At 41.8% G+C, this 24,355-nt stretch overlaps 1 protein-coding gene across 1 annotated transcript in view; it reads right to left on the bottom strand.

Moving 5' to 3' along the window:
- Adamtsl3 (ADAMTS like 3) overlaps nt 1-24,355 on the bottom strand; it is a 299,460-nt gene that overhangs the window by 109,833 nt on the left and 165,272 nt on the right. The window contains exons 9-13 of the mRNA XM_051206607.1: nt 18,889-19,046; nt 8,519-8,630; nt 2,730-2,868; nt 1,542-1,592; nt 273-477 (exon numbers count right to left, since the gene is read on the bottom strand). Of these exons, the coding sequence (XP_051062564.1) occupies nt 273-477; nt 1,542-1,592; nt 2,730-2,868; nt 8,519-8,630; nt 18,889-19,046 (665 nt within the window). The remainder of the gene's footprint in view (nt 1-272; nt 478-1,541; nt 1,593-2,729; nt 2,869-8,518; nt 8,631-18,888; nt 19,047-24,355) is intronic.

Genomic DNA, 24,355 nt, shown 5'->3' with positions numbered 1-24,355 from the left:
CTCCATGCTTTCTACCATGATGATAATGGACTAAACCTGTGAACTGTAAACCATACCCAATTAAATGTTTTCCTTTATAAGAGTTGCCATGGTCATGATGTCTCTTCACAACAATAGAAACCCTAACTAAGACACATGGCAAGCATTTTATCCACTGAACCATCTGCTTGGCCCCTTATATACAACTTTTCTAAATCATGATATCCAGTAACATAGCAAACAGCATTAAAATCTCACATCATTAATGAAAGCATCATGTTTTCAAAACTCACCTGAGACCACTCCATGGCAACCCACTTGGGGCAATCAAATAGGTTGCAAGTTTGCATCACCTTGGGCTTGGGTGCATACATGCACTTCCATTCTTCTACCTGTAGTATCTCTGCATGCATAGACTCCTCTACACACACGAAACTCCGTCTCTGAATCCCTCCTCCACAGGACACTGAACATGCAGTCCACGGATTATGTTCCCAGCTCAAAAGCAAACAAAGAAAATTACATTATTTATTTAATGTATTCTAGTTCATTTCAAATCTGCAAGAGCTTTCAAAAAGGGTGACTTCATAATATCAAGTCATGGCTCTATTGAAATAACACAAGACTTAAATCTCCTAGAACTTTAATCGTAACCATGGTTACAAGGAACTCAACTTCTCTGAACATGAGTTTTCTATATGATGGGAAAAAATATACCCACCTTGTAGCCTCCAAATAGCCATTATGAAAATTGAATTAATTAGAATATAGAGTAAGAAAGGACCTTTAAATTGTTTCTCAGTTATAAAGTACTGATGGACCATATTCCTGAGACTCATAGTCAAAGTAAAAAAAGAACTATACTATCTGGTCATAGTGTTGCACACCTATAGTTCTAATGTTTGGGAGGTAAAGGCAGGAAGATTAAGAATTTGAGGCAACTTCAGCTATGTACTTTGAGGCCAGCTGGGACCACATGAGCTTCTGTTTCAAACAAAATAGCAAGGAAGACAGGAAGGAAACAAGGACAGGAGGGAGGGAAAGGATACTGGTCATCTAGCTATTAAAGAGGATTCAAGTTTCTGAGCAATGGCTCTAGTTCAGTGATTCTCAACCTGTGGGTTATGACCCCTTTGGTGATTAAATGACCCCTTCACAGGGATCACATATCAGACACCCTACATATCACATTATGATTCATAACAATGTCAAAATTACTGTTATGAAGTAGCAATGAAAATAATTTTATGGTGGGGGGGTCACCACAACATGAGGAACTATATTAAAGAGTTACAGCATTAGAAAGGTTGAGGACCACTACTCTAGGTTTTTTTTTTTATTTTGTTTTTTGATACTTGTTGTTCAAGATAAGCTTGATGACCCTGGCAATGGGCAATGGCACTCTACAAACTTTTCAAAGGCATCTCATTCCATCTAATTCTTAGATACAGATTTTTTTTTATCATTTAGCCTGCTGACTTTTAACTTTATAAAAGGGGAAATAAGTATTCCTGCAAAAACACTTAGAATCCATTATAAAAGGAAGAGAATATTTAACTCACCGAGGGAGTGGTTGAAAGTGGTCATAGGGCATAATCTCTTTAAATCCATCACTGCAAAGGAAACCATAGTGAAAATAATTTTCTAAATCCACATGGTCATTCACTAGTACAGATAGACTGTGAAAATATCATTTCCAACTCAATGACCACATTTGCTAATTGCCTGACCTGTATTTGATATCCCACAAGACAGAAGTCTTTCAAATGGAAAACCAAAACTGTCAAGAGGCTCATCAGCCACTCAACCAAAATTCAGACAGCATCTTTTCAGTTTTTAACAGAAATACTTACTCAGGCCATCTCCCATTGAATATAAAGAATAAAAATAACTAAAGACTTATCTATCAAAGGAAAAATCTCTTCATCTAGGTAAGTTTATTATTTCATTTTAAACATCACTATACTAATATATTAGTGCTATGAACACACTGTCATGTTGGCCAAGTCTTCAGAGAATCACTCTGCTTCCAGACTCTGTCCTTTGAAAGGTCTCTGTTAATAGTCCAAGCAGGATTACAGAAAATGGGCATTATAGCACAGGAAATGAGAGCCATGGACAAGGCTGCTTTTCCCACTTGCACACCATGGCCTTGGCCAGCTGGAAGGAAGCTGGAGGATCCAGGGGATTGATATTGGGCTGATATTTTAAGATACTGAAGGAAAGCCAGGAAACTTGCCCAGACAATCCAAGTCAGCAGGTACTAAATTATGCAATAGAACAATTTCTGCATAGCTTTTCTGCTTTGGCATTAAAACTGCTTGCTTCCTTGCACAATGCACTATTTATACAGAGTTAAATGTGAACACTTCAAAATCCAAGATGTGGTAATGAGTGACCCAATTTAAAGTCTAAAATAGTGAGAAGGAGATGTTTGTGACTGACAGATGGACTATGCATGGAATTTCGGCAGACCCATAAACATATGGATCTTTGATGTATGTATTTGCAAGAATTGCCCAAGAGGTTTCATTACAGATCTTAGGGATACACAACGCCATGACAAGAGGTAGCCTGAGGTACCAGACCAGCAAATGTGTCTTAGTTCCCATTAACTGTGGTTATAAATGTGATCTGACACTGGAACATGTTCAAAAGTCAAGAACTAGAAGCTTAGCACCCTGTAAGAACCAGTGTGTCCCAACTGGAGTTGACTTGTTTCTTTGGAAAGTGTGGGCAATTGCACCAACCTCGACGGGCAAGGATCCATGCTGCATTCCTTCAGCTTTGGTTTGGGCTTCACATTTTCTGGATAGTAATGACAATAGTGGTCAGGCACCACTCTTTTCAAGCGGATGTCCATGCACTCAGCAGAGTTGAGCTGATACCCTAAAGGTGTGACAGCAAAGGATACAAGCTATATCAGTTGTGCATCTGCTTGGCAAGGGTGGGGGCCACATGCTTATCTTCCTCTCTAGGAAACCTAGCTCTGTGGTCTCTATGGTATTCAGCTTGTGAACAAACAGAAGCATGGGCGAGATTTACCAAACACAGGTCCCAGGGCTCTTCATGGTAATGAAGCCAGAAGGACCCAGGAGGTGGGTACTTTCTGTTGAATGGTCTCAGATTCTTGTGAAACTACTAAAACCTGTGGCCAAGCACAAATGCTTGCGCTGACCATTGTGCACATTACAGTTGACTCCTTTTAGGAACTATCCAGACCTCAGTTTGGTTTTTCATGGTTGCCAGGTTACTGTCTGTCTGTTCCTGTCACTGTGGGAGCCCCTACCTCCCTCTTGTTCCCTTGTTTTACTTGTTATTCTCCTACAGCATGCCCATTCCCATCCTCTTCATCTCCCCAGATACCCCTTCTGAGCTATCATTTCTATATTCTTAAGTATGAAAACGTCTTGTATAACATTGCTAGAGGTGCATGTTTTTAATTCAACTTCCTATTATATTTTATGTATATTGTATAAGTATATAAGTATGATTAAATGCATATACTTGGATAAGTTAGAAAATTTATCTGTGTGCTGTGAGATCAAACCCAGGGCCTTGGACATGCCAAGTAAGCTTTGCCTTGGTCTATTTTGCACTTGTTTTTTTCTCTGCACTGTAAAGTCTACAGTATGTTTTGAGAGCTGACTCTGAGTATTTCTTTCACAATAGTTCACTATTTGCCTCTATTCTGTTTACTCATCTGCTCTCCTGAGGTAGCCAGGGCACCATCAATGCCAATAACCTTGCTGCCTGGGAAATTAGCATTGTCAGGAGAGGCAGGAGCAAAATCCTTCTCCCTACCTCCTCTACCACACAAGCTTTCAAAGGGGATGGAATGAAGACTCACTCCCGATTATAGTAAATCCAATTTGGACCATGTTGTTTTCCTTTGAGGAAAGCGAACATTCCAAGGTACTGAGCATAGTAAACCTAAGAAAATAACTCAAGACAGGACCCCTTCCTTCCTAAGAGTTCTGACTCCAGCTTTCCTGTCATTACACAAATGTCATGTCAACTGTTGTTTAAAAAAAAAAAAAGTGAATTTTCAAAGCTAGAATGAGCTTTATAAAATAAAATAAAAAAATAAAACTCTGAAGCTAATCTCTCAATGTCTGCCAATTGTCTAAAGGGCTAAAAATATATTTCAAGTCCTGATTGCTCAGAGGAATCTGGCGTTATGAACCGCCAGGCAGCTTTCTACAAGACATGGCTTGGAAGTCAGCTGACCTCAGAGAGCCAGAGGACCGGCTGGTACGCATTACAAAAAGCAAGGTTGAAGCCACAAGAATGAAAATGCAAACGGCATCAATAAAATGTTACTCTGGTGCCAGTGTCTGCCAGAAAGACCACACTATCAGATGGCCATGGCAGTTTCAGAGTCTTCCCAGACAATCTCGAGTGTATCATGTGGATAATTACAGACAAGAGCAGGCAACCCTTCTACAGTACCCTTGGTGCCTCAGAGACCAACCAACTAATTTTCTTCATTATCCAAAAATCTCTGGCATGCCATTCATACAATCACATAGGTTTGATTACTAATATAATTAAAATTTGGCCGTGTGTTCTGTGTGGGTTAGATGGGTGTACTTATATTTCCTCCAAACAAATACGGAATAAGATTACGGTTCCTTGAATCAGAGAAAAATCTATGTCCTAAGTGGAAACATTCTTCTAAAGCGACTCAATGGGGGACATACAGGTGTTTATAATTTGAGAGAGAGAATTCATTTTCCTCTTTAATTTTATTGCAGTTTAGAGACTACCAAGAGTAAAGAAATAAGGCAGATTGTCTTTCAGTATTGTGAACAAATGCACTGAAACCCTGCCAGTGTGTGGGAGAGGATGGGCAGCCCCAACAGCCTCTCTGTGTTCTGCCTCCCTTCCCACTGGGGCTGATCTCACTGGGAGGTGCCCCTCCATACAGTCATGCTTCCAGAAGGATGGACTGCCTCTCTGTGGGCACCAAAGTATGAAAAATAGCTCCCCCAAGAATTTGATCAATGGAACTTTACCATAACCTGTTGTAAAATGGAGTGAAGGGCTTTTGGAACCCCTGGAGTGAAGGGCTTCTCCTTGGTTTTATGAGTCCAAATGGAAGTGTGTGTCTGTCTGAAAAGCTACTTGCGAGAGTCCAGGGATAAGTAAGAAAGGGAAACCCATTTCTCTGCAGAGTATGAATAAAAAAAGGTCCCATTGTCTCTCCGTGGTCCATCATTTTGGGGCCCATGAGGTACTGTTGTCTTCCCTGGACCTGTGACTTACATACCTAAGGATACAGGACTCAACAAACTATACTGCCCCACTCTTTCAGGAGCTCTCCTCAGTGTCCTTTGAGTCACTCATAGTCAGCACCAGTGTGCCTAAGACTGTGGGGATGGGAGGTGCCTCTGGGATCACTTTAGTTTGGGACACAGCAGATGATTTTGAAGGATAAGTGCCACACCACATCCCTCAGCATGTACCATTGCATTGAGAGAAAAGACTCCTTCCAACAGACGAGAAACGGAGCTCAAAGGGAGACAAATGAGTGAGTCTGACCCTCAGTCTCCACCATTCCTCTTAACACACTGAGCCAGGCTGCCCCTTTCATGGTGGATGAGAAAGGACCAGAGATTGAACACACCAGGCAGACATTCTACCACTGAGAGGCATCATCAGCCCCAATACTGGCTGCCTGCCCCTTGCTGTGAACTTGGCATGCCAATGTCAGAGAACAGGATTGGCTCACTAAGGCCCAGGTTTATTCAGCTCAGACTTTCCATTCCAAACAGTGTTTCAGGAGAGCTCAGGGATTCTGTTTCTTTGGAGCCTGATACAGAATCACTGACTAGAAGATCTAAAGGATCCTTTGTCTCCTATAGAATCATTTGTCTTGGAACAGATGATGTAGCTTAGTTGGTAGCATGCTGATTTAGCATGCACAAAGTCCTGGGTTTAATCCCCAGTCCTACAAAACAAACAGCAACAGCAAAAAAAAAAAAAAAAAAAAAAAAAAAAAAAAAGATATATGGAGAAGGACCATATAGCTAGCTACATAGCAAGTTATGAGGAAAAACCTGTGTCAAAAAACAAACAAGCAGACAAAAACTGTGTTTCATGTTTGACAAAATTCCCAATAATCCCAGAGACAGTTCTGCTGTCACTGTATTTGTCTTTGTAGTTGTGTTCTGTGTGGCCACAGACAGTCATTCCCTATGCTGGGTGTTATGATTAAGTTACTTTTCTAAATATATTTAAGTTTTAAAAAACACCCATTTAGCAGACTTAGTAGACTTCCTAGGGGAGGTCTTACCCTCTCTGAGGAGCAGAAGGGAGGTTGGGGGGGGTGAAGTGGGAGGAGAGAGAGAGGAGAGAAGGGATTGGGGAACTGGGATTGGAATGTAAAAATATAAATTAATAAAAAAGAAAGGGAAAAAACCATTTAAAGAGAATTCCTTGAGTCTTTAACAGTGTAGTGGTAACATACACAAGGCAGATATCCCTGTGCTGTAGCCAATAGCCAGAGGTACTACTTTACAGAGTAATCCTCAAAATGCAGAGTGTATCATGCAACCCTGGGATACCTGTAAAACACAACAGAAACACCCTCAGTGCTGCTTAAGGAGCTGGAGGTAGTCTGAGAATTTACAGGTTGGTACTGCTGATGCTGGAGCTTCAGAAGGATGCTGTCCTGGCTAGTTTTATGTCAATTTAACACTAGCTAGAGTCATCTGAGAGGAGGAAGCCTCAGTTGAAAAAATGCCTCCATGAGACCAGGATGTAGGCAAGCCTATATGACATTTCCTTAATCAGTGATTGATGGGGAAGGGTCCAGAACATTGTGGGTGGTGCCATCACTGGGCTAATGGTCCTCTATTTTATAGGAAAGCAGGCTGTGAGGAGCAAGCCCGTAAGTGCACTTCTCCATGCCCTCTGTATCAGCTCCTGCCTTCAAGTTCCTGCTCCTTTTGAGTTCCTGCCCAAGCTGATTCCATGATGGACCCTGATGTGGAATAAACCCCTTCCTCTCCAAGTTGCTTGCAGTCATGGTATTTCATCACAGTGACAGAAACCCCAAGACAGATGCCTATAGGATAAGAACTGTTCATCACACTGTTGATGGGGGAGGTCTTTTTGTATGCCGTGAATATATGTTTCTCTTATTGGTTGATGAATAAAGTTTTGGCCAATGGACAGGCAGGATGTAGTCAGGCAGGAAGTATAGGTGGGGCTATCAGGCTAGCAGAAGGCTGGGAAGAGGAATGCAGAAAAGCGCCATGTAGCCACTGAAGGAGGAACTTGTCAGAGCATTACCGGTAAGCCACAGTCTCATGGCAATACATATTTTAATAGAATAGGTAAATAATTAAGAGGGAGCTAGCCAATAAGAAGCCGGAGCCATCAGACAAACAGTTTATAATCATTAGAAGCCTCTGTGCGTTTATTTGGGACTGAACAGCTGCAGGAGCAGGTGGAAGAAGACAGGTTTCTACTCTCTTCAAATGGCACCCAACATGGGGCATGAACCCATGACCCTGAGATTAAGAGTCTCATGCTCTTCACACTGTATCTAAACAAAGTGGCTGATACTCAGAAAAATTCACTCTTTTCTTTCATTCTAGGGTCTTGACCCATCCTATGCTATTACTCTTACATTTCTAAGGACACATGCTCCCACTAGGGTTTGGACTACTCAGTGCTTCCCCACAAAAGAGCCAGCATCTACTCTCATGGGAAGCTTAAGTCTAGAAAGATCTCACCTGCATGTTTATGAGAACTTGGCACTGGCCAAGGAGTCCTCCTCAATATGCTTATAGTTAGGATGAGAGCCCAGAACCCCTTTTCCCTTCCTGACATTCTTAATGGGTGTTATTCATCTTCAAGGGAAGAAATGATTTAGGGCTGGGCTGAGCTAAGAAGTATTCTAACTCTTCAAACAGAGCCTTGCCCAAGATGTGCCCTTCACACGGGGATAGAAGACAGTTCAGGAGGCACAACAGGGCAATCTAATCAGAGCCTGACTGTGCCACCTGATGAATGGGGACCCTCACTAAGTTTTACCTCAGCCATGTGTAAAGCAAACACCAAACTGACTTCCTCAGGAATATGACAAAGAACCTTCTGTATACAGCTGGTCAGGTTGTAAGCACCCGGTATCACTGTCTAGTACTCACAGGGAAACTCCTCAAGTACTCTGGGAACCCCAGCAACTTGGGAATCCTGGACTGGTACCAATTTGGAATCCTGTATTCCCTTGTTTAAAAGCTCATCTCAGAAAAACAGTCACTTTGGTGTTAGCTGTGACCTGCTCTCCATCTACTTCAGGCCATCATGTCTCCACACCAAGCAGACAAATGTCTATTGAAACCCTTTTTATTTTGTATAAGTGCACTTGGATTACACGTGACCCCAAACCTTCTTTAACTATTAGGCCCTGGAACTTAGCACACATGAGACACTTCCTTCTATCCCAGTCATAAAGTTTACCTCACCCAGGCATGTGTGCATCCCGACTCACAGCTCTGGGTATCCCAGAATGAAGACTGTGTCTCACCTCCTCCACATGTCACGGTGCAAGGAAAGAAGTCCGTCTGTCTCCACTGATGGCTGATGGGCTGGTAAAAGAAGAACTGGACAACGCTGCCTTTGGCCACAGTGTGCCTGGTCTAGACAGAGAGAATGGTGACGGCATGGCACATTCCGCAAAGTGAGCCCCGGCTCTTCCTGTCTTCTTTGTCCATCTTAGGCAACACCCACAAGTATGACAATAAGCTAAGCTACAGGAGGACTATGAGGGCTTTAGATTGGCTAGCCTGTCAGCCAGACTTACCCAAATGGGGGTTCAGGTGATAATAAGTCTTCCTGGAGTCATTTTTCCATATAAATTTGTGCCTCTGAACAGTGCACAAAACAGAGCATGGACTTGTTTGCTTACTCATTTGATGTTTTTCCTTCCTGAAATGTTAGTTCCTGTTTCCATGACACCAGGAAGTGAGATTTAATTTGTGTTGGGTTTGCTTATAACATACTATGTATACTGGAAATCTTGACTCCAGTGATTCTTACTTTGCATTGATATTACATAAATAGTCTTTAATTTTCCATTACTATGCATAAATTCTACAAAGCAATGGGCTTCGTTATGATATTCCCATACAAGTAAACTTGATATGTACTTTGACTCTAACATTTTCAATAACAACACCTCAAGTATTCCCTTCTTGAAGTTCTTCTAATGACTCAACTGGGGATACATTGTAGTCATATGTGAATGTCCTAGTAGCTAATTAAAAGGCAAGGACACTGTTGGGGGCAAGCAGCAGTTATACACAGGACTACTCATTTGTAGGTGATTTTACTCAAACAACAAGCTCTCTTCCTATGTTTTCTTTAGTTTATTCCCTGGTTGAAAAACAGAATCCCATGAGTTTAGGAAGGCTCCCAGGAAGCAGCACAAAGAGAAATAAAGGGAAAATAAAAGTTAAGCTCAAAGAGGAAGACCCTGAAATGTGAACACACGTCTGATCCCCAAGACTTTATACCCAAGAATTGCCGAAAGGAGACATGTTTTCAGTGCAGTAAACTGCCAAGGAAACTGCCAAGGTAATAATGTCTCTTTAGCTGTTCTACTGGGTAGACAAATGTTCTCAAAGTTAAAGGATAAGGTGTGGGCTTCCACCTGAATAGTGGCGACAATGATTAAAACATGAACATTCACAGACCAGGCTGGAGTATGATAGAAGCTGTGAAAACGGCAGTCCCCAAACATCTTGGGGCTCAGGACAGTTTGTCTCTCTTGTAAAGTATTTTATAAAATGAATACCAATACCAAGACCTGGAAAGAACATTCCAAGCAAGCAAAAACCAGTTCTGAGGGACCAGACAGATGGGTCAAAGGTTAAGAGCACTGGCTACTCTTACAGGACCTGGGTTCTAGTCTAGTACCCACGTGACAGATCCCAAAAGGGTCTATGATTGCAGTTCTAGGGTCTCCAATGTCCTCTTCTTCTCTCCACAGGCATCAGGTATATATTTGATACACAGACATACATGCAGGCAAAACACTCATACACATAAAATTAAAGTTAAAAAGAAAACCTGTCCTCGAAACAAATACAAAATCTAAAATAATGTAAATGTACATCCAGTGATATATAATAAGATACATAGTTTTATGAATAATAAAACAATAATAAATTCTAAAATGTAATGATGTCTGAATAGTGCTTATAATAGAAAACATGGATGGATGGTTTAGCCTTTGATTCAGATCAAAAGGGAAAAGGGGGAACAATCTCATTATTGTCTTAAAAGACACGGCAAGCTTTGATAATTTTTATCTACACTTGTGTGGTATAATGAAAACATATTCTTTCCATCGGGTAAGATCTCGAGAGATTCCACAGAAAACTTCACATAAACTGTGCAGAGGGCTCTGCCCTGAAGTGACAGGCAGCGGAAGGCTGCTTGCTGTCTTTATGTCTGTTCAACCTTGTATCACACGTCCCAAATAACGCAAGATAAGAGGAAAACACAAAATGACGGAAGGAAAACCACAACTGTCATCATACAGATGTCACAATCTATACAAGTATACTTCAAAAAACACACAAATGACCAGCAGCACTACGTGACTACAGTGAGAACATAATGAGATATAAAAGTCTATTTAATTTTCATCTGCTAGACACAGATATATTGTCAGGATCCATTAAGATGGCTCCACTCCGTCTTGACTGAAGGTCAGAGAGTTCAAAACTGTTTTTTTTATACCTACCTATAAGACTAGGCTTGGCTGCTACAGGATGTTTCACCCTTGGTAGTGGATGTCTTTATCTGAGTAACAACAGACTTGTGCTCAGGTGTGTTTACTCTTGACCCTGAAGGCCAGATGGCAGGTGCGGCTACCAAATACCTGGAGGATTAAGAGAAGTAAGTCTCTTTGCCCCTCATACATGATAACAGAAGTCTTTTGCCATTGTCCCCACTTTTGATTTGGGTACTTAAGTTAAAGAATAAACTAAGGTGTTCAGTATGATGTGAATGGCCCTCCTGACAATATTTCTGTGTCTTTCTCTTAACTCCCTTAGCTAACCATTCTTGGGCCACACTCCCTCTCTCAGGTAGGAACCATGGGCAGCCAGGCTGGCTCTGACTGCAGCCCCTAAAAGACAGCTTCCCACACTAGACACAGATAAATAGAAAAAGAAGGAAGAGATATTCGTAAAAACATCAAAGCATCAAACAGTGGTGATAAGTGTAATACAAGACACATGAGACACACAGGCTGGAAATAAAAAATACTGAGGGAAATTTCACGTTACCAGACTGACATGTGGAGACATGATATTTATGGATTAAAAGGCCAGCGTTGGAAGCTGATTCACACTGATTAACAGATCCAAAGAATTCTGTTTGTTTGGAAAATCATCTGTATTTATTTATATTTAATTCTTAAAATTTATTCTTTGAGAATTCTATACAATATTCACACCGCAGACCCTGCCTCTACCTCCTCCAAGGAGTTTTATACAAACTGAAAAACCTGACTTCAAGACTGACAGGGAAATTCAGAATCAAGACTATCAAGGATCATCTTCAAAAACATAGCTAGAGCTTTCAGAACATATATTGAGTCTCATTTGGATACAGTGCAGATAAATCACTTTGATCTTTGAATAATTCTCCCCATGAAACAAAATCCCACCTACACAGAGTGGCCTCTGGATTTAGAGTTAGGAGAGAGGGGCTATTCTCCATGCAGTGGCTTTGTGTCAATGTGATTGTCACACTGAAAGAAATATGAAAGAATATGCTGAACTCACAGTTCAAGGGAAGGCAAAACATTAAAGCCCCAGGAAGTAACTAACACAGAAGAATATTGGCATGAGTAGGATGAGCCAAAAATTTCTTATTCAGGACACAAACAGCACCAAGGTTCTGCCACACCGCAAACAAACAGTAAAGAGAGGCATGCCACACTACAAACAAATGGTAAAGATGGATATACCACACCACAAACAGGCAGTAAATATGGATATGCCACACTGCAAACAAATTAAGACTTTCTTTGTAGGAACGCTAACAATGGAGGAAACTATGTACATGAAGTGAACTAAGAATTCAGTTCTACATCTAGCACATGGGAGGCAGAGACAAGCAGATCTCTCTGAGTTCCAGGACAGCCAGGGGTATACAGAGAAACCTTGTCTTGAAAACAATTCAGCTCTAGAAATTCAAGACACAACATAAAAATGAATCCGTAGAAGAAATAAACGAAGGTAAAAATGTGTATAAACAGAAAGTAAAACTAAAAAATTTAATCAGCATAACTAAAATTTAGTGTCTAAACACATCAGAGATACTTTCTGGATGATTAGAATAAAACAAAAAACAAAAAAAAAAAAAAACCATTTAACCAATAAATTATTCTATTCTGTTCTCTTTGACAGGTCTTATTCTATAGCTCAGACTACCCTCGAACTTACACTAGGATCCAAGTTAGCCTCAAACCTGGATCCTGCCTCTGCCTCTTAATTAATGGTATTGCAAGCATATTCTGAGATGCTTAGTCACATGCTTATTTAAAAAATCCAATCCTAAACTGGGCATTGGTGGCACACACCTTTAATCCCAGCACTTGGGTGGCAGAGGCAGGCAGATCTCTGTGAGTTCAAGACCAGACTGGTCTACAGAGCAAGTTCCAGAACAGGCTCTAAAGGAAAACAGAGAAACCCTGTCTCAAAAACAAACAAAAAAACAAACAAACAAACAAAAAATCCAATCTTAACCTCTAATAGGCACTAGGGACTTTAAGGAACCACACAATTTTCCCCATAGCCTGTTATTCTCCAATTCTTCAAGAAAATACTTAGTGCTTCTTCCTCAGTATTCAGACTCACAACTCTTTCTACAAGGTCATGCCCATCTGATAAGTCTGTACTCCATTTCAGAGAAAATGTGAGAGGTGACAACTCTCCATCTGTCTCCATTTAATCTGCTTCCCATTAACTGTTCTGGTCCTTCCTTCAGGAACTCTTCCCACCCAGGGGAGAAGAGAGAGCCCTGAGAAATAAATCAGGTATAACCAACTGCCATGTGAACTCAAGGCTGAAACTAACAAGCACTATATATGCAAATGCACTTAAAACTGTCACCCTCCCTACTTACAATCACCCCTCCCCCATTCCAAGTAGACTGAAGATGAGCCTTGTGTCACATTGTTAGTTTCTTGATTTTGTTTTGGCTGTTGTAACTAGCACAGAAAATGGATTTTATATCTCAAGAGAAACACTGTAATAATAAAGAAAAAACGCTCCCTCGGGCCATGGTTCCCTGGGATCTCTCTTCTCACTCAGTCCCCTGGACGCCTCCACCATACTTCAGACTGAAAATATCAGCATGGCAGGAAGAAAATGTTAGACAATCTCTTAGACAACTGTGAAATTGAGGAATCCTTGGGGATGCAACTCAAACGGCAATGGCAGCAGCTTGCTGGGAGCGTTTGTGGCATAAGCCTTAGAAATTGCCAGCTTCAGTTCCAATCTACCTTCTCCGCCTCTCTAACTTCCTGAGAAGTAGAATTTAGGGCTTACAGGAATGCAGTTAGGTAACCTTTCCTTATGTAATTATTTAGCAACTCCTGAGACCTCTTCCCCTACTAACAACCTGCTTATCTCTACCTGCATTTCCTCTTAGCAGATATCCTGCTCACCTTCAGTGACTTATAATGAAGAACCCCAGGCGGTCTGGTTACCAGGCAATGACCTCCCCTCATCTGATTCCCCATCTTACCTAGCTTCCCACCCTAACCACTACATAACATGCTTGAGAGAAATCAAATTTTGCAGCTTGATCAGAAAGCCTGTCTTGCTGCTGGTTTCTCATGTCTCCTGTCCTTCATTCCAGGTCCTTTGGAGTTCAGGCCTTCTTTGCTGCCCCACCGGTCAGGGCAGCAGCTAGGAGGTGGCAGAAGGGTGAGGAATTCAAGGTCATGTGTAGCCACAAAGCAAACAAGCAAACAGAAAAGAAAGGTTGAAAGAAAAATAAGCACTGTAGAGACCACTTGTTCCTTCACTAAGGAAACTCAAAGACGGGGTAGCAATGGGCCAGCCATCAGATGACAACCCCGAGTCCCATTCCCAGGACCCACACAGTGGAAGGAGAGAACTAACTTGTGCAAATTGTCCTCTGCCCTCCACTCTCAACATGGCACATGTATGTGCCCACCTGTGGCCTCCCTTCACAGAAAATAAATTAAAATGTAATAAAAACAGAAAAGAAACTCATCCAGCAGAGGTGGCACATGTCTTTAATCCCAGTACTGGAGAGGCAGAGGCAGGTGAATCTCTAAGTTTGAAGCCAGCCTGGTCTATAAAACAAATTCCAGAACAGCCAAGGGTACATAGAGAAACCCTGTCTCAGAACAAACAAACAAACAAATAACTCAAGGTTTAGTGGCCTCTTCTGGCATCTGAGGGCACATGTACACACACACACACACACACACACACACACACACACACACACACACGTGCCGTATTCTAAAGCACCTGGAAATATGTGGATTTCATTACTGCTGCCACCATATGGTGAGGCCGTGACAGAAAGGAAGCAGTTAGATAAGCCATCGTAATTCTCTAGACAAGTGAGACAATGTGAGTAGACAGCATACAAGATATCAGAGTTGCCTCGGAGGAAATTGGAGACAGACTGCATGGTTGAAAACGCATGGAAAAGCAACCAGAAAGCATTTACCTACAGGAACAGAAAATATCTGAATTGAAGAAAAATAACTCCTCCCAAATGACAGCTTGCAAAGGAAAAGAAGACAAATGTTTTCTTCTCTCCCCTGACAATGGGTGTATGTTTCCCAGAGAAGCTTCTACCACAGAAATATGTATCTTCATCAGAGTCATTTAATTTTATTTAAGAAGTAATCTTAATGAAAAACACTCTAATTTAATGTTCCCAAACACTCCCAGATGCCATTGTTAGGTCATTTTCCACCCTATAACCAGTGACTATAATTCATCTGTCAGCAACTGCCCCAAACAGCAATTGCTTGGTCAAGAGTATCTACTGCCCACTGGTGGGCAGGTACATGTATTGCAGGACAAAATCCTCACATGCTCCAGGGTAAATCACCCCATTGCACCAGAGATGGGACTGGAGCCACCATGAGAAATTATTATTCAGGAAAACAAGGGCAAATAGGGAGAAACCCACAGAAAGACGAGAAGGCAGAGATTGCTGAGACAATCTAGCTATGAAAATAGTACCTTAAAGATGAAAAAAACTGAATTTTTCTTTTCTCCTAGTGAAGTACACATTACTTGTACAATTACAATAGTTTTTAATAGCTCATTTACTAAAAGCCCTGCATTTATAAAAATCTATGACATAAACTATGAAGACAAACATAGCCCAGAACACTGACTGTGCTGGTGGGAGCATGGAGTGGGTGGCCTGGCCCCTGCCTCAGAGTTCTTTCTGTTTTAGGTGGAAGCCAGCTTTGTACCAGATGCTTTTCCCTGAGTGAGATGGGAAGGGCACAGTGAAGTGCAGGGGACAGTCATCAGTAACACTGGGTGGACTCTTTCCCCCTCCCTCTAAGCAGAATCCAGGTGTTACTTGATCATGTGATGGTTCAGGAAGAGAGGGATGTAAGCAAAGAGTTCCTCCGCCACAGCACAGCTGGGCAACACTACACTGCTCTGAACAAAGGGAACAGAGTGACTGATAGAAAAGAATATTTCCTAGAAACCCACATTATTTGGACAAGCTCCCAAGTCAGAGAAAAACAACATCGGAGCCGTTCTTACTTCATTGTAATATCTCCAACTTTGCCAGGTTCTCTCCCACCAAGCACACCACAGCCGTGGGAGAAAATGGCTGTAGGCATGGAAATGACACTCTGTTTATACACAGTTAGTTGTGTGTAACACCCTCTTTGATAAATATGTTTTTAAACAGCCCTTTCAGTCTTGAGGGCCCCAAGCTTTGCAGACACTGATGCTGAGGTCCAGAACTGTTTATTCAGTCTGAGAAGTCCAGGGTTCAGAGACAGAATGAGGGGACTGCTAAATCAGAGTGCAGAGAGCACGGTGTCAAGTCACACTCTGTTAAGAGGTAAGTGCAAATTTGGTTAAGAATGTCAGAAATAATCTTTGTTTGTACAAGTGCTATATGAATACATAGTATTAAAATTATTTTAAGAATCATATACTACAAACACACCAAAGGCCACTTTCTCCAAACACATGCCCCCTTCGCAATGGTCACTGATTTCACTTAGTGATGTGCTCCTCAGCATTGCAAATGTATGCACATACACATGGACTGTCTATGCACAGATATATGTCTCATAGAAATGGAGAGAAAGCTCAGTGGGTAGAGGGCCTGCCATGTGAGGACCTGAATCTGATGTTCAGTGCCTGCATTTAAAGTAAAAGCTGGGGATACTGGCACACACTTGTAATCCCAGCATCCGAGAGGCAGGACAGGAGAATCCCTGTGTTCACAGGACTGACAGCCTAGCCTAATCAGTAACGCTGGGTTTCCATGAGAAACTATCTTAAAACATAGGTAGAAAACTCAAAGGAGCAACAGCCCAGGTGGGCGTCTACATGCATGAGCACACACATGCATCCACACACAGTAGCCCAGATGGATTTCCAGCTGCTATATGCAAGAGAACACACGTGCACCCCATATACACACACATGCACCCACACACAACAGCTCAGGTGGACTTCTGGCTTCTACATGCATGAGCACACACACTGCACCCACACACAACAGCCATCTATAGCTCACAATTATGTGTGATCTTGTACAAAGAATCAACATGGTCCCTTCAAGCTTGATCCATGCTGATATTATAACCACTATCTCAAAATACTAATCTTTATGGATATCTCTCCCATCCAATCTCGGTCACTCATTCAGTCAGAGCCCTCTGTATTGACTCAGTGAGAATATCTGTTCTCTTAGCAATTAGAGGAAAAAGGTATTGTGTCTATGAGTGTGAAAGAGAATCAAGCAGGAAACTAGGAAAGCGTAGACTTTATGCTATAGTAAGAAACCAGAGGGAGAAGTCATGATGATTATGCCTCCCTCCACATCTCTGGGCAATGTGACTGTCAGAAGAATTTGGGCTTGATGCTTTCGGGATCTCACACAAGAGTGACAGATACCTATGGAAGCCAGGCATATGATAAAGATGGCTGGAGCAAGATGAGTGGCAGCAGACACCTGTTCCTTTAATACAATGTGAGGGATACATTTGGGGGAAATGTGGATTGTGGCAAACAAGAGTGAAGCCACAACCTCCTCAGCATAGAGCAAGCCAGCTACTTGTCAAATCCCTTCCACCTTTAGATCAGAAAAAGTATTAACTGACATTTTTAATATTAAAAAAAAATCTCTCCAGCATTGGTCTTAGTTTCCCTTCCTACCATCATGACAAAACTTGGACAAAAGGGACTTCAGGGAGAAAGGGTTTGTCCTGGCTCACAGTTCCAGAGTGCCATCTGTCACAGTGGGCATAACAAGGAGGCTCCAGCTTGAAGCAACTGGGCACATCACACCCACAGCAGGAAGCAGGGAGGGGTGGGTCCTGCTGCTTCTTAGCCCGGTTCATGGCACATGGTCCAGGATCCCAGCCAAGGAATGCTCCCACACAAAGCAAAGCTATGGCAGCTAACCCTCAGCGGGCACGCTGTAGGCGGAAGTTGATCCCGATGGATACAGATCAGCTCACAGACTTAATCAACCCTCTACATGTTCTCTGGTAGCAGAACCAGTGCCTCCATAAAACATTTGTTGCCGAATTAATACTTTGAAAATTGAAAATCAAGAATACAGTTTTTTTTTAAAAAAAGATTTCAAGGATTTTCGTGGGTGTGATGATTAATATCAAGAGTGTGTAAACTCATCTAGGAGTCAGGCCTCTGGAAATGCCTGTGAAGGAGTTTCTATACTAGGTTGAGACAGAGAAACCCATCTGAATAAGGGTCCTGACTATATAAAATGGAAGGGATTGCTCAGCACCAGCATTAATCTCTCTCCCCTACTTCCTGACAGTAGCTGTGGTCAGCTACCACGTGGCTCTGCCGCCATGCCTTCCCAGCCATGATGGGCTTACTCTCAAACTATAAGCCAAAACAAACCCTTCCTTCTTTCCTGTCTAAGTTGCTTTTGTCAGGGATTTTGTTATTATAACAACTAGAAAAGCAACAAATATCATTTTCCTTCATGAAGGTATAATTGGCAATTAGAGCAATTTTCATCCTTCTACTAAATTTTGAATGATTTTTTTTTTCTGGAAATGAAGGGAAAATTCACTCACCGGATTATCATTTGTTCTCTCATTCCTCAGAAAACTCATACACTGTGTTAACCTGCACTGCTTTGGGAATAGATTAGCCTCTGCACTTAATTCTTTTATACAAGGGAAGATGGCTCAACTCTACCTAGAGAGAGAAGCAGACTCAGGGACCCGGAGGAGACACAGTCTGAAAGGGTGCTAGGGCAGGGAGCTTCATCAAATATGACCCTGGTCTTGAATCAGATGCTGCAGTACAACACACTCTCAGGGCTGAGGATGGCAGGGACAGATGCCATGCCCTGCCCTGCCCTTTTTTTTTTTTTTTTTTTTTTCATCTCCCCTGAACTTCCTGTGGGTTTAAACTGAGCAGGGCACCTGGGTGTGATTAATAAGAAATTATCTCCTCCCCCATAGGATCAAAGATTGATTCTTAACCCTGAGAGTCTCTACTTGAGAGAGAAGAACAGTTCTTGGAAATGACCTGTTCAGACGGAAACACAGACACACAGGCTGTATGGACACGATCATTGCCAGCTCCCTGAAGAACACCCCTGCTGTGTTTAAGTAGGATGCTCTAAAGATGGTATATCTACCTTGAAGATGAAATCAGCCATCAGGGGTCCGGGAATCTTGAAGGTATGTCTGTCAGCACCCTTCTGAAACTCAATTGTTGTGTTTTCCACAACAAAAACCCCAGGACTGTTGAAACTGTGTTCTCCTCTGTTTCCTTGAAGTGTTTTTGACTCAATAACTGAAAATTTAAAAAATAAAATTTAAATATGAGAACAATCCTAAAGACATTTGATTTCAAATGACATTTTTACTAAGTGCAATATCAGTATGTGTGATTAACAGATATAGAACTATCTACTCAGTTGATGGCATTGACTCATGTTGGCAGAACAGATATATGAAATTTTTAGGGGCTAGCAAGGATTTTTTTTTCCTTTTTTTGGCCCAATCAAGTTCTTGAAACCATTTCTACCACAGAATAAAAAGGAAAGTTTCCTTAGTTGATGTTTTTTCACGATGTACCTAAAATCACAGCTCGAGTGAAGCCATGTCTCTTATTACCTATTCAAAAGAGTCTTAATTTTGATTTAAAATATTATTTCTCCTTAAATAAATATAAATTCATTGAAATGGGTACAGAGAAATCCTATGTAGTCTTTTCTCATGTGGTCCATGGTAATCTACGGCACAATAGCCAAACCAGGAACTGATGGTAAATGTGTGCTGTGTTGGTTGGGCAGCTATTGTTTCACCATAGTACTGAAGAGCAACGGTCCACGTTTCCTAGGAACTCAGCCCCAAGAGTGTGGGGGAATCTAGGGAGGTGATCTAGAACCACGGCTTATTAGTTTGGTTTAGATGCCTAGGAGAACTGCAGAGGTGACACTTTAGCTCTGAGTTCACACAGAGCCCTCTGTGGCATCTACAGCAGGTGGCAAGGTGGGTGGACCCAGGGTATCCATAATCATCCCACCACTATTATGGAAGAGGATGAGAATCTGTGTCCAACACCCAGCTAATTCTTCCCCTCCAGACTCCACAGAGAGGAAGGGGGTAGGGAGTGAGCCAGTAGGACCAGCAGCCTCGCACAGCTGGAAGTGCCATCAGGAACTGAAGCCTTCTTTTGTGCCCAGATCTTTGCAGCTCATTTATAATTGCACTTTTTAATATGGCATCTCTTTTATATGTATGCATCTGTATGTGAACCCACAGGACAGTATATTCACCACATGCACACAGGAACCAGGAAAGGTCAGAAAGGGGATACCAGAACCCCTAGAATTGGAGTAACAGGCAAGTGTGAGCTGCATTGTGGGAAGGGAACTGAACCCAGGTCTTTTGTAAGAGATCTGTCTCTCCAGCCCCTATAAGGACAACTTTAAGTACTTTAATCTGTACTAGGAAGGAAGGAAGGAAGGAAGGAAGGAAGGAGAGAGAGAACGAAAGAAAGGAATAAAGAAAGGAAGGAAGGAAGGAAGGAAGAAAGGAAAAAAGAAAGAAAGGAAGGAAGAGAAAGGAAGATGGGGGAGTGAGGGAAGAAGGAAGGGAGGGAGAGAGGGATGAAGGAAGGAAGGAAAAGAAGCAGTGGCTTTGGCTTTAAAGCTAATGAATGTTTCTAGCTGTTTCTAACTGAAGGACTTACACCGAAAACCTCAGCTGTGGCTCCTTTGGAAAAAAAAACAGAACCAGGTGACAAAGAGAGATGTTAGATAGTGGAAGTCAGTAAAACACTCTTAGGTGGCTTTAGGCAACTATGCATGAGGGCTTACAGTTAGCCCTACAGCACCAAGCACGTGCCTATAGCAGATGCATGTCTATAGTGTGTCCCTGTCTTGCTTAGCATTGCTTTCCTTTGGCCATTACGTATCGCGCCCATGGTTCTGTTCGTGATCAGCACTTGGTGGAGGTTTCAGCCTATGGCATCTTGGTCTTTCAGGTTATTGTTAGTAGAACATTTGATTTGTTATTAATTTGAATTTTTTTAAAAAAAAATTAAAAGTGTGTGTGTGTAAGAGAGTATCTGCCACATGAGTGTAGTTCCAACAGTGGCCAGAAGAGGGCATTGGATATATGCCCTGAAGCTGGACTTAGAAGCAGGTATGAGCTACCATGTGCATGCTGGGCATCAAATTTAAAGTAGTTAGCACTCTTAAACATTGAGACATATCACCAGGCTTTCATAGTTTTAAAACTATGAATAAGTACATTTACTTATTCATTGAGGTGGTGCTGGTGTGGTGGCTTTCTTGTCCTATCACATGGGTCCTGGGGATCGAGCTCAGGTAGTTAGGCTTTACCTTTACCTTCTAAGTCATTGTACCAGCTGTGTCGAACATAATTAAGGCCAAAGTTTTCCATAATTACATTGTTTTTGCACGGGTTTTCTTACTGTTTGCATTTGGGTAGGGACACATGACTGGAAAATCTGGGGCTCTGGGCTCCTTACAATAATGTGGCTAGGATTAGAACGTGTTAGAAATTCAAAATCTAAACAGCTCTAGGCAGATTTTAAAACAGAAATTCTATAATTAAATTGCATTCCACAACAAAGGGACTTGATATTAACAGTACCAAGTATTCTCAGTTTTCAAAACTGCATTTGGAAGGTTGTAGTTACTACAGGCCTTAAAAGAATGATTTATTACTGCAAAATAAGCTTGATTTCAGAAATACAGCTTTAAAAAAATAAAAAATAAATGGTTATATAAAACAAGAAAACAAAACCCCTTCTGTAATGTGAAATTCAGACATGTAAACTAAGTCCTTTGCAAGGCATCCAGTGGAGAAGGGTGGCTTTCAGAAAGGCTTCCAGGGCTGCGGGGGGGGGGGGGGTTGTGCGCTTCAGAAGAGGAAAACTTCAAGCAATAGATCTGTCACTTGGAGAAGTGGGAGCATTTCTGAACTCTGGTCTCCAGAAGAGCACCAGTCTTCAGTACAAAGCCAGACTTCATCTGCCCGCGCATGCTTGCTTGTGGAAAGGAGGCTCCCTGGGATATTTGTCCTTACTTGTTCTGCTTACAGAGTTGCTTACTCTGTTTTTATACCTAAAACAATTCTCTTAAAGCTGGACATAGTGGCTGACACTGGCAAGCACGTCCTTGGGAGACAGAGGCACGAAGCTTAGCCCAAGTCCAAAGTAAGCCTGGGCTACAAGCCAGCTTGGGATACACATGGAGTCCCAGGGCCACCTGGAAGACACAGTGAGGCCTTCTCTCAAAACACTACCATAATCTTGAAACTGAACTTGGGGAGCCGCCATCAGTGTTATTAGGGCAACACATTAAAAACGCATTTTAAACAATTGTTACTATCTAACTGTCATGCCATAGAGCCCACCCAGTTGTTTTCTTTCTTTGTGGTGTGATTGCCTCCCTTCTCAGTACTGGGTGTTGAAACCGAGGCCTAACACTACTATTGAGTTTAATTTCCATTCCCCAGTCACCTATACAAAATAAATTATTTTATTATTTACTCATGCTCAGCATTTTCACCACAGAATAAGATTACAATGGTTTTTGTCACTCCTAAATAAAATCTCATCCTTAGCCAGGAAATCATCCATCTACTTTCCATCTCCGCAGCTTTCTCTGTCTAAGTAATTCATCTTATGGCACTGGGTGACCTGTGGGTTTTGGAATTGGCTTCTTTCACTCGGTCATTATTTTCAAGGATCATCTACCTACATTGTAGCATTCATTAGAATGCCTTCTCTTTTTATCACCAAATAATATCCCACATGTGTCCTGATTACTTTATTAATTCAACAATTGATAGATTGTTCTCATTTGAAGACGAGCAGGACTAATGTTGTTATGGATATTCAGCACTTCACTTATTTGTTATTTATTTATGTAAATATGCATGGATTGGGGGGATTTTTTTGAGACAGAGTCTCACATATCTAAGGCTGTCTTGACTACCCTATCTTCCAGATTCCATCTCCTAAAGTCTGAGGTTACAGGTATGTACCACCGTGCCTGGTGCTTTTTATAGTTTCTAGTCCAGATAATGCCTCACAATTTTATCATTGAGATAATTCATATAATTCACTTGGGGTGATTTTTTGTTAGTTTCTAAGTGTTGCATTTTAATTTACAAGGAGGATGAATTGACCCCGCAGAGTTCTGAAGCCATTTAGAAAATAGTCTCTAAGATGTTCCAATGCCTCACATCAAGGGTAATCTTGCTAAACTAATGCTAATCATAAGGGGCTAAAGAATTTCTCTTTAAGAGCTTATTGTGGGGAGATTGCTTGGTCAGTAAACTGCTTGCTGTACAAGTATAAAGACCTGAGGTGGATCCCCAGCAGCCACACAGAAACAGACAAACAAACAGGTGCAGCAGCAACTGCCTATAACCCAGCATGCAAGAGGCAGGCAGGTGGGTCTGTGGGGCCTGCTGGCCCATCAGGTCAGGTCAGGTCAGCCAATTGGTGAGGGAGCTTGTCTCAAGGAATAAGGTGAGGAGTGATTGAGGAAGACCCCTGACAGCCAACTGTGGCTTCAACATTCCCACCCCTGTGTGAGCACACACACACACACACACACACACACACACACACACACACACACACACCTGTGTAGACAAACACAAAGATTTTAGTGTGATGATGACTTGAAATATTTATACATCACCATTTTCTTGAAAACTTCTTTTTGGAGGATATTTGTGGGTGAAATATTAGTTCTGGGCAGAGAGGCATATACTACCAAAACTGTGATATTCTTCTGGCCCTGAGAGATGCTTACGATTTAAAAAAATTTCTATGGTTGCAGCCTAGACAAAAGGCAACCACACAGTATTTCTACTCAGTGACCTTGCCTGTGTGACTTCATGGTAGTATTTCTTGTTCTGTATGTGCAGAGCTAGCCAAATTCAGGCAGTCTGGATGGAGAGATGGCTCAGTGATTAAGAGAATGGACTGCTCTTGCTCAGGACCTCCCAGCAGCTGTGCTGGGTAGCTCACAACTGCCTGCAACTCCTGCTCCAGGGGTTTGGGCACCGCTGGCCTCCTTGGGGACCTGCATTTATATATACATACCCCCTACAATGCACATAATTTAAAATAATAAATATAAGCCTTTAAGCCCAATACACTTCTTGAAGCTCAGAGCCTAGTCTATTTGACACTTAGTGTCTTCTGGACACAACTTAGAAAGCCTGAGGCTATAAGGACACCGTGGCAGACAGGAAGGAAACCCATGGCATTTCCAGCTTCTATACATCCTAAGAAACCACACACTCCTAAAGTAAGTGACACCATCTGACATTGGCAAAGGAACACCTTCCTTCACTTCTGTCACTACTCTCCCACAAAGCCTTTATCAGCTTTCACTAACACCTGGACAGGAAGCCATGATAAATCATTAGCAAAGCTTATCCTACAGGTCAAAGGTCATTGATGAAGTCTTCATTTGTTTTATTTTCTTTTAGTCCCAAACTTCTGACACCTCTAGAAGATCCTTGAATTCTTGTATAATTTTGCATGCAATTTGATTTTTTTTCTCTCAAGAAGAGATTAAGCCCAAATTGATATACTTTCCACTC

Source organism: Phodopus roborovskii, unplaced genomic scaffold, assembly GCF_943737965.1.
Source record: "Phodopus roborovskii unplaced genomic scaffold, PHOROB, whole genome shotgun sequence".
Lineage (NCBI taxonomy): Eukaryota > Metazoa > Chordata > Mammalia > Rodentia > Cricetidae > Phodopus > Phodopus roborovskii.
This window is presented reverse-complemented; position numbering and strand designations above follow the sequence as displayed.